At 52.3% G+C, this 16,341-nt stretch overlaps 1 protein-coding gene across 8 annotated transcripts; it reads left to right on the top strand.

Moving 5' to 3' along the window:
• Positions 1–5,269: 5,269 nt before the first annotated feature.
• RABL2B (RAB, member of RAS oncogene family like 2B) lies at positions 5,270–14,004 on the top strand. 8 transcript variants are annotated; one of them, XM_081081117.1, is made up of 9 exons: positions 5,270–5,391; positions 5,960–6,099; positions 8,997–9,026; positions 9,829–9,908; positions 10,531–10,610; positions 12,458–12,569; positions 12,814–12,911; positions 13,208–13,291; positions 13,470–14,004. In XM_081081117.1, exons 1-9 carry the CDS (start codon positions 5,371–5,373, stop codon positions 13,548–13,550), a joined length of 726 nt encoding a protein of 241 aa, XP_080937243.1. In that variant the 5' UTR covers positions 5,270–5,370; the 3' UTR covers positions 13,551–14,004. The 8 variants fall into 8 exon arrangements, with proteins under 8 accessions (XP_080937243.1, XP_080937242.1, XP_080937244.1 ...); XM_081081116.1 differs by having other exon boundaries at positions 13,380–14,004; XM_081081120.1 differs by having other exon boundaries at positions 5,276–5,339.
• The last annotated feature ends 2,337 nt before the right edge of the window (positions 14,005–16,341 follow it).

Genomic DNA, 16,341 nt, shown 5'->3' with positions numbered 1-16,341 from the left:
ATTTTTACTTTAGGAAATAATGTTCTAGAGGAAAACACGGCTTTGTATACTTTTTTTTTTCCTAAGCCTCAACCGGGGATATTTTTCCATTGATTTTTAGAGTGAAAGAGAGAAGGAAAGACAGAGAGAAATACTGATGTGAGAGAAACACATTGATTGGTTGCCTCCTGCACACACCCCAACCAGGGCCTGAACAGGGGAGGAGCCTGAGGTTCGTGCCCTTGACTGGAATCAAACCCAGGACCCTTTAGTCCGCAGGCTGATACTCTATCCACTGAGTCAAACCGGCTAGGGCTAGAGGAAAACACAGGATAATTTATAAATAAGCTATATTTAAGACAACACAAGTCTTTCCTTTGCTCACCAAGCCTGGTCTCTTAGTCTAAAGAGAATAAAAACTCTTTCTAATTGTTTAGCCCAAAGTGGCTCCTTCCATAATTTGCATTTCTTCATGTGCAATTCCAGCAGTTCTGAGGGAGGGAACTCCTAAGCTTTGGATCCCTGGAATTTATCTGAGCTTGGTTCTAACATTTACAAGCAATGCTCTTGTTTGTTTGTTTAATATATTTTTATTAATTTCAGAGAGGAAGGGAGAGGGAGAGAGAAATAGAAATATCAGTGATGAGAGAACAACATTGATTGGCTGCCTCCTGCACACCTCCCACTGGGGATAGAGCCCACAACCCAAGCATGTGCCCTTGACTGCCTCCTATCCTGAACCCCGTGAAGGCTCCAGTTTGGCCACCCCCACCCCCACCCCTCCACCCCCCTCCTCAGGGCTACACCTCCCTCCCCTCAAGTTCAAGGGGCCTCTTGCTTCCATTCCCACTCTGCCCGCACATCCTGGCGGGTCTTTGGGCTCCGGGTGCACAGCAAGGCCCCTCACATACATGAGAGTCAGAGGCCCTGCCTGCAGGAGAGGCTGAAACATAAAGAGAACACTGGGTACACAAGGTATATTCGGAGCTCGGGGCCTTCCAGTCCTTGCAAAATGACATGAGCAGGCGCTTTAGAAGATGGTATTCCTACTATGCTCACTAGGGGGCAGCAGAGAAGAGCATTTTCTTGGCAGGAAAGGGGGCGGGGCCAAAGGGTCTTGCTGAGTCCTGCTCCTCCATAAAGATCAAGATTCCAAGTATCAGGTGGCAAAACCGTGGTCCCTTCATAAGGAATGTGAATTGTCTGTGAAACCAATATTCTTTAGATTGGTAAATGCATGAACAAACACCTTTCTAGAAACATGCTTTCTCATAGTACAATTTTTTATGCTCCACAGGACATGTTTGCTAATAGTCCCAATGTCTTTAGTTCCTCTATAAGATGAAGCAAAGCATGAATAAATCTATGTTCAGTAACCCCACTCCTCACCCAAACTCTCACTACATTGCAACAAACAATAAACCACAACACACCCCGTTTCCCACACCAGCCACCCCCCACTGGTCCTCTGCAGGCGACACTCGTTCTGCCTCATGGTTTGTGGAGAGGCCTCCGGTCTATGGAGGTGCCCCTATGTGTCTGCTGAGGCACATGGAGCAGCCTCGGGGACACGGCGCCACCTGAGCAGCGGGCAGTGTCTCCGCTGCTTCCTGAGCCTCCAGGCTTCCGGGCTGCGCTGTGGGGCGGTCACTGGACGCCACACTGCAGGCTCCACGGGGTCAGAGAGGAGACTGGGCGCTCCCTGCAGAGAACATGACCCCTGGGAGCCGATGCCATGAGGACACACTGTTGGCGTGTGAGGATCTGCACACGGTTCCCCTTTCATCTTCCCTGACGTCAGAGGACGGGGAGGAGGTAGAGAGACGCGGACTCGCAGTCCCGGGACCAAAGCTGCAACATTGTTTGTGTCCGGCCGGGAGGGCGCTCCACCCACTGAGCCACACGGCCATGTTCTTACAGCTCAAACACATCGCCCTTGTTTTAGGGAGCGTCCATTATAGCGGGGACAGGGAAGCACAGAAGAACTTGGCCCAGAAGCAGCCACAGGGGAGCCTGGGAGGGCGGCTGTGGTTCTAGAAACGAGCTGAGCGGCGGCTGTGGCTCCGGGGAAAGAAAAGTCACAGCGACGAGGGGACCCGTCGGGAGCTGCCTCACCTGAGGCCCAGCCGCTCCTCCCGGCCCTGCGCCAGCTCTGGCCTCACAGCCGGCGGCCTCGCCTCACGCCCTCCGCACAGCTCCCCTCAGGCCTCACGCCTTCCGCCTCACGCCCTCCGCACCCCTCACCTCACACCTCACACCTCACATTTCACACCCTCGCCTCCGACCTCAGGCTTCAGGCCCCACAGCCGGCGGCCTCGCCTCACGCCCTCCGCATGGCTCCCCTCACGCCCTCGCCTCCGACCTCAGGCCTCACGCCCCACACCCGGCAACCTCGCCTCAGGCCCTCCGCACCCCTGGCCTCACACCTCAGGACCTGCCGCGCTGCTCCCAGGCCACACTCACCTCATGTCCGCCAGCCGCCTGCCTCCTGTCCTGAACGCTGTGCAACTCCAGTTGGGCCACCTCCCTCCCTCAGGTTCAGGGACCTCTCACCTCCATTCCCGCTCTGCCCGCACATCCAAGCGGGTCTTCGGGCTCCCGGTGCACAGCTAGGCCACGCCCCCAAATTCCAGCTCAGCGCTAGCAGCAAGCCCTGCCCCGCCCCCCTACTCCGCCCTGGCCACGCCCACAATCCACCCTGGCTCCGCCTCTCCATTTAGGAAAAAGCCTTGCCGGAAGCTTTTTTTGGTTAATCCTGGCCCACGGACATTTTTCCATTGATTTTTGGGGAGCGTGGAAGGGAGAGGGAGAGACAGAGAGAAACATCTGTGTGAGAAAGACATTGATTGGTTGCCTCCTCATGTGCTCCACAACCAGGGTTGAGGATCGAGCCTGGAACTGAGGTACGTGCCCTTGACCAGAATCGAACCTGGAACCCTTCAGTCCGTGGGCCAATGCTGTTTGTACTGAGCCAAATCGGCTAGGGGCACAACCCAATCTTTTTGTTTGTTTTTTGTTAATCCTCACCCAAGGATATTTTTTTCCCGTGATGTTTTTAGTTAGAGTGGAGGGGAGAGAGAGAAAGAAACATCAATGTGAGAGAGATGCATCGATTGGTAGCCTCCTGCATACACCTCGACCAGGGCTGGGGATTGAACCTGCAACCCAGGTACATGTCCTTGACCCGGAATTGAACCTGCAACCCCGCAATGAGCAGGTCGGTACTCCAACTACTGAACCACACCAGCCAGGGCTACACAACCCAATCTTAAAATAAGCAAAGGACATGAATAGGCAGTTATCCAAAGAAGACACACAAATGACAATCACTTGGAAGGTTCAACTTTATAATTATTGAAAAGGAAAACCACAATGAGAGAAGCCTGTTCTCATACACACTTTGATGAATACAATAAAGAAGTTGATGCTTTGACGAGTACGTGGAGAAATTGGAGCCTTCTTACATTGTTGATAGGAATACAAAACAGTGCAGCCTCTGTGTAAAATAGTTTAATGTGTGTTCAAACAGTTAAAAATGGTAACCTTTTAACTCAATTCCACTCCTAGTTTATACACTCCCAAAACTTAAAACAGATGTTCAATACAAAATTTGTTCATGAATGTTTGTAACAGCCTTATTCACAATAGCAAAATGGTGGAAACAACCTAAACATCCCCCCACAGAAAAACGGATAAACCAAATGCAGTCTCTCCATAGAATACAATATTATTCAGTCGTAAACAGGGAAGATAAATGCTAAATGGTGCAGTTGCTGCAGAAAACAGGGTGGCTCACTGAAAATTAAATATAAAAACACACACTACAGCAATTCCACTTCTGGGTGTACGCCCCACAGAAGTGAAAACAAGGACCTACACAGAGACGCACAGCCCTGGTCACCACTGTGCGATCCACAGCAGCAGGAGGTGTTGGTGGGTAGGGAAGGCATCTGTAAGAAAGGCAGGACAGAGGTCAGCCAGCACTCCCACCGGAACCAGGCCTGGCCGCCACAGAAGAGCAGTACAGGGTCTGGCCCAACAAAGACGTCAAGCCAAGCTCGCTGGGTCCTTGACAGCTCTCAGCTTGTAGGAGGCACAGTGTATGCAAGATGAAGACAGCGTGGGGGACCCACTCTCCCTGGGTAACTGGAGAGCAAATGCAGTATTTGCAAATATCCAGAGGGCCATCCTGGACACCCTCCTCCATATCCAAGCTATAACCAACTCCTGGCACTTTTCCCTCTCAAATCGCTCCAGTCCACCGCCCCAGTACCACACTGGGCAGCAGCCTCCTCAACCCTTCAAGGAGGATTTTGCTCTCAGGATAGAAATCAAGATCCCTACCCCCCTCATGGCCTGTTATGTCTTGCATGCTGTGGCCCTCCTGTCTTTCCAAGGTCGCCTGAGACCCCTCCTCCTGTAGCTTTCCTTCGCTATGGCCTCATGAGCCTTTCAGCTCCAAAACACTTTCTTGCCTGACGGCCTTGGTGTGGGGTTTCCCCCTGGATGGAGTCTACTCAGCCCCTAGACTTCCCAGTCCTGATGCCTCGTCTCTCGCCTCCTAGCGCATTTCCTTCGGAGGGTCCTCCGGAACGTTCTTGTGCAGGCACTTGATTAACGCCTGCCTGCCCACCGGGCGCTCAGCTCCACGAGGGCAACTCCGCTTTGCTCTCGGCGGTAGCTCAGTCCCTGGAAGGAATGGCTGGCCTGGCGCACACCTGCTCCGCACAGATCCTTGCTGACAGAATCCATGGATGCACCTGGGCCGGCGGTGCCGAGGGAGGGCTAGGCTCCCTGCTCAACCAGGTTCGGTGGCGGCTGTCTCGATTCATGGTTAATAACAAATGTCGCCGCAAAGAAAAATGAACTCAAATTCACCCACCGGAGAACTGCAAACTTTAGAACTCTCCAGTCATGTGCCTCCCGCCCCTGAAGCGTCACCCTCCACCACTTTCCTGAAGGCGGTGGCCAAGCCAGGGGTCCCTGGGCGCAGCGGCAGCCTCCGCACCTGTGCCCCAACGCCCGCAGGGGGCCTTCCCTGGGGTCCTACCCCCACGCCTGAGGCCCGCTGTCCCGCCATCCCAGGAGGCCTGAGCACGGAAGCCCCGATTTAGTCCCGGGCCCGCTGACCCAGACTCGGGCCTCCACGAGCTCGAGGCCGCCCCTGCTGCCCCCTGCTTCCCCGCCCCCCGGCCCCCCAGCCTCCCCGCGTCCTCCCGCCGGCACCGCGCTAGGCAGCCGCGCCTCGTGGGGTCCTTCAGGCTTCGGTCGGGCAGCCCTCGTCGGGGTCCTTGCGCCGTTGCGTAGCAGCTGCGGGGACGCGGCCGAGTCCTAAGCCGGTGCGGCGCTGCGTGAGCCCCGTGCGTCCGAGCGGCCCCCCGGGCACTCGGGATGGAGGGCAGGGCCCAAGAGGTGCGGGCGGCGGGCCCCAGACTTGTCCGCCGCCCCCAGATATTTGTGGAGGGAGGGCGTTTGCCGCTGGGTGCGGAGGACGGCCCACCGCCGCAGGGCTCGGAGGTGGCCACTCCGGGCGCTGCTGGGGCGGCGTCTCGCGGGCGCGCCGGGAATGGAGCGGTGGCGAGAGGCTTGAGGCAGAGGTTCGGGAGGACAGGGCCTGCCTCTGCTGGGGGCCTGTTACTGTGATTCAGTGATGGCGGCCCAGGCTACAGAGCGCCGTGTCTTTGACAGAGTCTGACGTCGGTCATACGACACGGGCACTGCGTTGTCTCCCTGTTTTACAAATGAGAAAACTGTGTGTAGAAAGCCTGTACTCTCTCTCCGGGCGGGAGTGGGCGGTATGGCCCTGAGCGTGTGTCAGTGGTAAGGAGATGACAGTCAACCACTCTGAGGGGGTCGTGGTGGGGTGAGAGATTACGGCCCGCTGACTCAGCGGGTGTGGGCCAGGTGGTGGTGAATAGAGAAGGGGTACCTGTGTGCTCGGGCCCCTCTCACCCGCTCCTTCTCTCCCCTGTCATTACAGATAGCCCCCTCCCCTGAGCTGAGCCAGGGGCCAATGGCCAGGGACAAAGCCAACCCCTGTGAGGTGGACCAAGAGAAATATGATGCTGATGACAACGTGAAGATCATCTGCCTGGGGGACAGCGCTGTGGGCAAGTCCAAGTATGTTGGGAAATTGGGGGAGAAAGGCAGGGCCCAGAGTGGGTCTGAGCTCTCAGACGTTCTCTGGAGGCACAGTGGAGCACAGCTTCTGTGGAAGTCATGGGAGTAGTTTGGCTGGAGCCCAGATGTGCACTGGGGAAATGGGGAGACTAGGGGATCACATCAGCACCTGAGGGCTCAAGTCATAGGACTAAGGAAGTTGAGCTTTTTCCATGAGTACTGGCAGACGGTGTGGAGCAGTCCAGGCTAAGGAGGGAGAACTGGGGTGTTCCTGTATGTGGTTGTGGACTGAGAGACTGAAGTTGGAGGAAGTGTGACAGATGTGACTAACACAACCAGTGACAGACCGGGTAAAGGTAGTAAAAATGCTTTCTCCGAGGGACTCACTGAGCTCAAAGAGTGAGTAGAAATCACAACTAAGCATGCTCACCGTAAAGATTGGCTTAATTTTTAAAAAACATATTTTAAAGAGAGAGAGAGAAACATCAATGATGAGAGAGAATCATTGATGGGCTGCCTCCTGCACGCCCTCTCCTGGGGATTGAGCCCAAACCCCGTCATGTGCCCTTGACTGGAATTGAACCTGGAACCCTGCAGTCTGCAGGCTGATGCTCTATCCACTGAGCCAAACTGGCTAGGGCAAGTTTGGCTTATTTTTTAACTGATGTCAGTACCTATGTGCACAAGATTGGAACGGAGTCTCTGGCACCTTCTCTCCAGGAGCTGTGATCCTAGTTCTCAGCTATCTTGGGCTAGCAAGGGCACACATCCATTTCTGCCTTCACAGAATGAGGGTGGACCTGCCCCAAACAAATGTCTTGTGTAATCTTCCCTCCCAGGTGCTCCAGAACCACATTGTTGTCCACCTTTAGCTTTGACTAACAAGGCCTTGGACTTGAGTAGCTGTGAATGAGTCTCTGGGGATTTGCTGGTTTCAGGCTGTCTTCATGAATTCATGCCCACAGCACCCAGTGCAGCTCTCATTTAGTCTGATGTGATCCCATTTGTTTATATTTTCTTTTGTTGTCCAAGGAGACATATCCAAAAACAAAAGCCAATATAAGAAGGTGGTCTAGTTTCTTTCTTTCTTCTATTTTTTTTTGGCATGTTATCTATGCAACACCCAACACCATTTATTGAACAGACTGTTTTTACCCCATTGTATGTTTTTCCTTCCTTTGTCACTTATTAATTGACCCTAAAGGTGTGGGTTTATTTCTGGGCTCTCTGTTCTGTTACATTGATCTGTGTGTCTGTTTTTATGTCACTAACATACTGTTTTGATTACTATGGCCTTGTAGTATAGTTTTATATCAGGTAGCATGATTCCACCAACTTTGTTCTTCTTTCCCAACATTGCTGTGGCTATTCAGGGTCTTTTGTGGTTCCATATACACTTTAGGATTATTTGTCCTAATTTTGTGAAATATGCCATTGGTCTTTTCATGGGAATTGCATTGACATTATAGATTGCTTTGGGAAGTATGGACTTTTTACTGGCGTTAATTCTTCCTAGTGTTGGGTCCTTATTTATATCTTCTATTTCTGTGCTGAAAAGTAGTCCATTGTTGAGACTTGCTATATTTTTCATTTACTTCAAGCACATCTGCACTTGCTCAGTGGTGCGTTTTTATGAAGCTGCTTTATCAGCCTTGTCAGATGATTGCAACATCTGGCTTGTCATAGTGTTGGTGTCTGCTGATCGTCATTTTGCATTCTGTTGGAGAGTTTCCTGGTTCTTGGTATGATGAATGATTTTCTGCTGAAACTGGGACATTTGAATATTGTGTTATTTAAACTTCTGTCTGAGTTGGCTTCCTGTGGTGCTCTTCACTGGGGAAGGAGGAGGGGCTGCACCACCCCCACCCACCGCCTCTGACTGTGAGGTCTCAGCTGACACTGTGGGGAGAGGGAACCTCGTTACCCTCTGCAGGGAAGAAGTCCACTCCCTACCTGGCCTTGTTGGACACTAGTTACAGCCTCAAAAGCATGGAAGTCTGCTCGGCTCCTCACTCAGCCTTTGCTTGTGGGGGTGAGGGCATGGCTGCAATATGCCATGGTGTTTGGAAGGTGGTTATAGTCTAGATGTTTTTTTACCTAGGCCCTGGGGATGCAGAAATAAACTAAAAATTCAAAAATTGCTTCCATGTGCATTCCACTCTATCTGAGAGATATCATAAGTAAAATATGTATGTTTCCATTGGTGCTACCTGCGGGGAAGCGAGGCACTGCAAGGTGAGATAGAACTTGCCTGCTCGTCATAAATATGATCATCAGGGAAGGTCTCATTGCTCAGGTGACCTTTGACCAAAGCCTGGAAGACCTGCAGATTGTGGGGGAAACAGATTTCAGGCTGGGGATACAGCCTTCCTGGCCTCAAGCTTCCCATTTATAACGCAGTGGTGACTGCGGTGTCCACAGTGCAGAGGGGGAGATAGTGGATCTCCGAGCCTCACAGGACTGGTGCACACAGCAGCGTGAGCTGTTAGGTCATGGAGGTTAGTCATGTAAGTCCCAGGTTCCAGGCGTGAAGAAGGAGGGATGGCACTAACTAGGTCCCTCGGCAGGATCAGATCTAGTTGGTTACACAGGTTCAATTTTAGATCGGTTGCGTTTACTGTGGTCCACACAGATCTCCAGCATAGATACACGCAGAGCTCAGGTGACGGGTCTTTGCTTCTTCAGCTGGCACTGCTGATCAGCTGCTGTGGTGCCTGCCGTGGGCAGAGCAGCTGTGTGTGCTGGGAACTTCAGGGGAGTCAGGAAGAGGGAGGTCCTGGGCATCATCCTTAAAGGGAACCTGTGTGGCTGAGGATCGAATGGGAGGGGCCACAGGTGACTTCAGCTGGTGGCCCCCGGGGGGACGTGCCTGACCATCGTGCACGTTCTCCTTACAGACTCATGGAGAGATTTCTCATGGATGGATTGTATCCTTCAAGGTTTGAAATGCTGCATATATTGGGCCTTATTCATATTTGGATTTGCTATATATTAGGAGGGCGGTAGAGTGGCTAATAGTGCCTGCCAAAGGCCTGGATCCCTGTGCAAATCACTTTACCTATCTCACCTCAAAGCTTGGGCTCCTGATATTTAATAATTCTCTGGTGTGAATGAGCTCTATGAAATATGAGCTGCCAGCCCCACCCTCTCCCCATGAATCGTTCGTGCTGCAGGTTGGGAGTGAGACCTGCCTGGCAACCAGGATAGTTTACAAAGCTTCCCAGGTGAACCCACTGGGAACTGTGGGTGAGGGAGTTGGGGCGTTTCTTGCCTCACCTTCCATCAGGTCTCCCTTACACCCACCCACCTCCATGTCCTGTGTCCCAGGGGTGACTGCCCACGTCTTGCTGCTTCAGGAAGGGTTACCCGCAGGGGTCCTGTTGGGGTTTCACACTCAGGCCAACTACAGTTCACAGCTGCTCAGCTGTCTGGCTTGTGGTAGCTTTCTTCCCTGAAACGGTCATATTGCTAAAGTAGCACGTGGCGCTGCTTATGATAGCCTATCTGTGAAGTTCCGTTCCAGGGGTCCCCTCGGACCCAGGAGGTCAGGACACGCTGCCGGGCTCTCCCACTCGTCCTCGCCCATGGAGCTGGTGCCAGAGATACCTGAGGCTGATTCATTCCATATAAAATCGAAATACTGCCAGAAAGAAAAGGAGAGAAAGAGCCCATTCTGTTACACCAACCTCTCCCCTTTTTGTTCACCTTTGCTCCTTAACCTGACCACAGTCAGCCCCAGCAGCTATCCACGTATGCCCTGACCCTGTATAAGCACACAGCTACTGTGGATGGCAAGACCATTCTTGTGGGTGAGCAACACAATTACTCCAACTCTCAGGCAGGGGGTGGGGGGTCGGGGGTGGGAGGGAGACAAGGTCTGAGGGAGAGAATCCAGTGGGTGGAAATGAGATCCCAGTAGGGATGCAGGCGAGGGGTGGCAGGAAGGCCACCTGCTGAGAGCCTGGAGGCCTGCGAGGGGAGGAAGATGCAGGGGCTCATTTCCAGTGCTCTGACCTCCTGTTCTGATGGAGCCAGCGTCCAGACATAACAAACATGGTCTGAAAATTCTCTTCCACAAAGGGCTCTGACTTACCGTGAGGTGACAACCTTCCCCTTGGCCAGGCCCAACATCCTCCCTAACCGTGTTCACCATCTGCAGTCACCACACAGGGGGACATGGGGGTGGGAGGGAGCTTCTCCTTGGGGCTTCCTGTCTGCATTCTCCATCCTCCTGGCCCTGTGCCTCCTCTCATCCACCCACATGCACACAGGTGTGCACAGGCCTCTCAGCTCAGCCAGGCTCCCTGGGTCCTGATAGCACGCTGGGTGGACTCCATGTCCCCCATGCTTCCACGCAGACACCTGCGTGGAGATGCTCAGGGTCCCTGCCCTCCAGCCTCTCAGGCAGTCAGAGCTGTGTTCATATTGCAGACTTTTGGGACACGGCGGGCCAGGAGCGGTTCCAGAGTATGCATGCCTCCTACTACCACAAGGCCCACGCCTGCATCATGGTATGAGACCTGCTGGGAGGTGGGCGAAGACTCTGGGCAATTCTAGCCGGGGGGGGGAGGGGCAAGGGGCCCAGCAATACTGAGGGGGCTCCTGAGGTCTCCCATGACCATCCCTGGTGGTGCTCACTAAGGACAGACGCTGGGGGGCTAAAAGGAAAGCAGTTCTCAGGGGGCTTTCCCTCCCAAACCAGCCCTTTCCTCTCCCTCCCAGCCTTTATCTCGCTGTCTAGAACAGTATCCCGAGGTGCCCCCTGCAGCCCAGGCTGGGGTCATAGGGTCACAGCAGGACCGGAAACAGCACTGGGAAGAGCCAGGACATGAGAGATTGTGTCAGCCTGTCAGCCACTGTCCTTCAGGACCTGCCCCTGAACTCTCTGGTCCTACTCTCCCTTGAGTACAAAAGCCCTTGAAATTTTCCAGAATTTTAGCTAATGTCTGCAAGGGGACAGAAGAGGGTGGCAAGGTGAGGCAGAGAGGGCAATGTCATGCCAGGAGTCACACATGACCCTGGAGAGCAGGGAAGGTGGGTCCCAGCCGCTCTGCCTTAGTTCAGCCCTGGCCCTTGGAGCTCAGAGCTCACTTCTCTTCTCTCTGGGAGTGACCTCCTCTGGCCTCTGACACACCTCCATGGGCTCCTCTTGGACCCTCTTCTGGGGCTTGGCGTGCAGTCCCTCCTGCTGCATGGCCTGGCAGGTAGAAAGCACCTCTCTGATGACCACAAGGGGATCCCATAGTCCCAGAGGGAGCTGCGGTTCCTCCCTCACCTTGAACCTCTGGCAGGAGGGCTCCTCATCCCAGCCAGCTCCTTGGCTCCCACAATGAGGAGAGGAAGCTCCAGAAATAAGACCTGGGAAAAGGTGACTGTTGGATGGTGATCACGGGAGGCAGCCTGGTATGAAGCAGGAGTTTTGTCACAAGAATGCTTTACAAGAAGTCTGTTGGGATTTCAAGACAACCTGGTCACTTGTTGGCATTGGTCCTGGGAGAACCATGGATGAGCCTCCCAGGTGGACCTCCCGCTGTCCTGGATGTGACAGCTGCTGATCTACACCTGCCGCGTGACGCAAGGCCTGCTCCTGGTCCATGTAGTTCCCACGAAAGGCTGGGCCATCTAGAAGTAATAGCAGCCATTCCAGCAGGAGACAGGCTTGTCGTCACATCCCCTGTTGTGTGGGGTGGTTCAGGGCAGTGAGTTTATTCCAGAGGACAGACAGCTTGGAAGCAGGAGGCTGGCCTCCGAGGGCCTTGAGGGTCCCTGCACAGCAACTCGAGGCATTAGGGCAAATCTGAGGTGCTCACACTTCCTGCTGGTATTTTAAAGTAGGTAAAAACTACGAGTTTCAAAAAGTTAATAAAATTAAAAGCTACAAAATAATAAAATGTAAAAATTAACTTTTAAAAGTTTGCAGTACAAAGTGAACAGAAGGTTAGAGGCTTAGAGTTTAAAGTAAATAATAGTATCTAAAGTGAACTTCTGGAAACACTTTACATTTATTACAAAGGAATTTTAAAACACTTTCAGCAATAAAAATAATAGACTAAGGAAAAAGTTTACAGTTTTTTACAAACTATTGATTAGTAAGATGATACAACATGGTTAAAATAGATAAATAAATTAGGTGACAAGATGGAAAATAAGATTTTTAAAACCACTTTGATTCTGGGGGCTTTCCGGAGAAGGGCGGGCACAGGTACAGCCTCTGGTCAGAGAGACTGCAGCTCAGCAGGGGCCCAGTCCCAGTTCCCAAGCCTGTGATGTGCACCAAGCTCACTGCCCGTGTGGGCGAGTTGCCTAGGTGGCATATGGAGACGTTGACACACCCGAGCTACTTCTCTGCTTATTGCAGGTGTTCGATGTGCAGAGGAAAGTCACGTATAAGAACCTGGGCACCTGGTACACGGAGCTTCGGGAGTTCAGGCCAGAGATCCCGTGTGTCGTGGTGGCCAATAAAATCGATGGTAGGGCCACCCCTGGGTCTGGGGTCAGCAGTTCACGGGGACCCACCACAGGTTTCTTCCAGTTTTCCAGGGACATGAGTCTTCAATGATTCATCCTTCCCAAGACACAGCCATTGGTTGGAGGCCCTCACTCCCTTCCCAGTAAAGAGCCCACTTTCTGGAATGGGGCTGCCGGTGACCCACACTGCAAACCCCTCTCTCTTTCCCTGGATGGGCAGGCCTGTCTCCTACCTTCTCTCTACAGCTGACATAAAGGTGACCCAAAAAAGCTTCAATTTTGCCAGGAAGTTCTCCCTACCCCTGTACTTTGTCTCAGCTGCTGATGGCACCAACGTGGTGAAGGTAATACTGGTCTGCAGAGGTCAGACAGCCAGGTGGTGAAGGACAGGGAAACCACAAGAGAAGGACTGGCAGAGGGGGTGGGCACTGGGGCTGACAGGTAGGGGTCCCTGTGGCATTGACAGGGGAGCTAATGGGCCCATGGGTGGAGTCAGGCTGATGGGAAGAAAGGAAATTAAGGGGTGACTTTGCTGATATTGGACTTAAGTGTTGTGTGGACTTAAAACCTGGCCAGTGGGTCCAAGGCAAGCAGAGCACAGGTCACTGGCACCCATGGCCATGTTTTCCTTCCTCCCCAGCTCTTCAACGACGCAATTCGATTAGCTGTGTCCTACAAGCAGAATTCCCAGGACTTCATGGATGAGGTTTTGCAGGAGCTTGAGGTAGGTCAGGCCCCAGTGTTAGGGGGGATCCCCAAAAGGCTTCTCTTCAGAGGGTACGGAGCATAAGCCAACAGAGTGGCTCTTGCAGGCAGCACCTGCTGGCACATGCACCGCCGTGGATGTATCGCCGCAGGCAGGCAAGCATAGGGCCAGGCCTCACCCGAAACCTTGTCCACAGAACATTGATTTGGAGCAGAAGAAAGAGGAACTGCCAGACCAAGAGCAGTGTGGCAGCACCAAGAGCCTGCCTCCCTCCTGAGCCCGAGGATGCCTCTCCCTTCACAGCTCCGGCTCTGAACTGAGAAACTTCATGACCTTCCACATCCAACCCTCTACAGCCACCCCCTGTGCTGAAGGACAGGGACAGGGCATCACCATCCAGACCCTGACCAGGATTGGAGATCAATCCCTCTCTAGGGTTGGACAGAGAAGAGAATCTTGGAACCTGCTTCGTGTGTCTCTTAAATATAAGGAAATTTTGGTGTTTTTTTTTTGTCTCCCAGAACAGTTAAAAGCCCAACTTCAGCATGAGGCATTCCTTCCCATTCCAAGCAATGGTGGGACGTGGTGCCCAGGCAGCCAGGGCACAGACATGCCCTTCTCTCCAGTACCTGTGGCTCACTGATGTGCTTAGTGATCATCTTGTACGTCATTTCCACTGTATTTTTTATGTTTTCCTTTTACAATAAAGGTTGGATTACATAACCATTGAACACGTGCGTGTTTTGTGGGTCTGGTTTTCACTGGGCCAACAGCATGAAAGAATTTGCAGGTCTCCAACCGCCATAGTGCAGGAGACTGCCCTGATGTCTGGGGACACCCAGGTTAACTCTGTACTTACTGGGATAGAGACCACTCACTGCCACTGAGTGTTTTAAAAAGAATGAGTTTGGGGGGGGGGGGGACAAACTTTTCCCCTCTAAGTTACAGATGCTTACTACTATTTCTATTTAAGAGATTAAAGCTGAACAAGGATTTACAGGAATGTGTTACTCTGGTGAGGTGGGCTTTTAAAAACAATAAAAACAAAACACCTTTGAGTTACTGTAAATAACAAGTATTTTTAAATGTAATGACTTTATTGAGATGTATTTCAAATACCCTAAGGCTCACCATTGATACTGGTTTTACATAACCATTGTGCATCAGGGTCCTTCCAGGCAGAGCCTGAGGAGCCACCTCTTCCCTAACTTCCTGGGGCAGTTCTCTCAGAAAAGCAGTGGCTGGAGCAGGACAGGAGCAGAAGCAGAGCAGGTGTGGGCTCAGCAGGGCCAGCTTTCATCTCCCTGCCCTCCCGCTCAGGGATCCTCTGCAGGACAAGCTGCCCCACAGATCCCACTTGACACCAGGGTTTTGTCCAGTCATCCATGGGAGCAGGGGGGTGGATAGGTGGCTCACAGCCCCCAGGGCAAGCACAGCAGCTCTGAGTTACCCCCCAACACAAAGCAATTGTTCTGCAGGTTGCCAGCAACGTCCACACCACTCACCCTGCTGTTGCTCAGATCCACCTGCTTTGTAAAGTTCATTCTGTCTTGACTGATGCAAGAAACACCACCCTCAAAATTTTTTTGGTAATAATTTATTGAATTGGAATTTACATAGCAAAACCATTTTAACCCTTTGAGTGCCACCTGTCAATAAAGAGTGAACTATTAGCATCTAATAGTGACACTGCAGGAGGAGCGCGATCGCACTCCCGGCACTTTTGGCGAAAGACAGGAGTGCGATCACGCTCCCTGGTACTCTAGGGGTTAAAGTAAATACTACAGTGCCTCCGAAACCAGTTTGTCGTCAGCCTGCTGACTGAAGGGTCCCAGGTTCGATTCCGGTCAAGGGCATGTACCTGGGTTGCGGGCACATCCCCAGTGGGAGATGTGCAGGAGGCAGCTGATCGATGTTTCTCTCTCATCGATGTTTCTAACTCTCTATCTCTCTCCCTTCCTCTCTGTAAAAAATCAATAAAATATATTAAAAAAAATACTATAGTGCCATTTATACAGTTACAATGTTGAGCAACTCTTACATCCAGTTCTAAAACATTTCCATCTCTTAAAAGTAAAACCCTTTACGCATTAAGTCATTTCTCCTTCAGCCCCTGGCAAATACAAATCTGTATCTGTCTCTATAGATTTATCAATTCTGGACATTTCATATAAATGGAATGATACAATATGTCACCCTTTGTCCTTCAGTTGCATAATGTATCCAGATGTAGCCATTTATCATGTTCTTCATTCCATGTCGGAATAACAATTCATCCTATCTAAAAAAAAGTAATATGCAAATTAACCATCACTCCATCACTCCATCACAAAGATGGTGGCAGCCACTGAGCTGAAGCAAGCAGGAGGTTTGGGTTGCCCATGGTGATGGAGGAAGCCAAGCTTCCCGCCTGCCCTGGCCAGCCCTGGCCAGTCAGCTCTGCTCAAGGCTACAAATTTTCCATTATAGAAGATAAATAAATTCCAGATACCTGCTGAAAAAATTGAAAAAAAGGACAGGCTGGGAGCTTGGGTCTCCAGGGGGCGTGGCCAGCCTGAAAACGGCAATCAGCCCCTCACCCGGGCTGGCCACAGCCCTATGGGATGAGGGTCCCCACTGGGGGAGCTTGATCAGCCTGCAAACAGCCATCAGCCCCTCCCCAGGCTGGCCAGGCACCACAGTGGGGACCCCCACCCTGAAGGGGATGTGGCCAGCCTGAAAACAGCCCTCACCCAGGCTAGCCAGGCACCACAGTGGGACCCCACCCCTCCCCGAAGGGGCTGTGGCCAGCCTAAAAACGGTCCTCTGCCCCTCACCCAGGCTGGCCAGGCACCCCAGCAGGAACCCCCCCCCCCAAGCAGGTGGACATCCCCTGACGGGTCCCAGACTGCGAGAGGGTGCAGGCCAGGCTGAGGGACGCCCCCACCAAGTGCACACATTTTTGTGCACTGGGCCTCTAGTTGTATTTATTAACAGTTTGTTTTCTGTTTTTCTTAATCCTCACCCGAGGATATTTTTCTATTGATTTTTAGACAGAGTGGAAGAGAGATATAAAGACAGAAATATTG

The sequence above is a fragment of the Myotis nattereri genome, assembly GCF_964212035.1.
Source record: "Myotis nattereri genome assembly, chromosome: 2".
NCBI classification, from domain to species: domain Eukaryota; kingdom Metazoa; phylum Chordata; class Mammalia; order Chiroptera; family Vespertilionidae; genus Myotis; species Myotis nattereri.
This window is presented reverse-complemented; position numbering and strand designations above follow the sequence as displayed.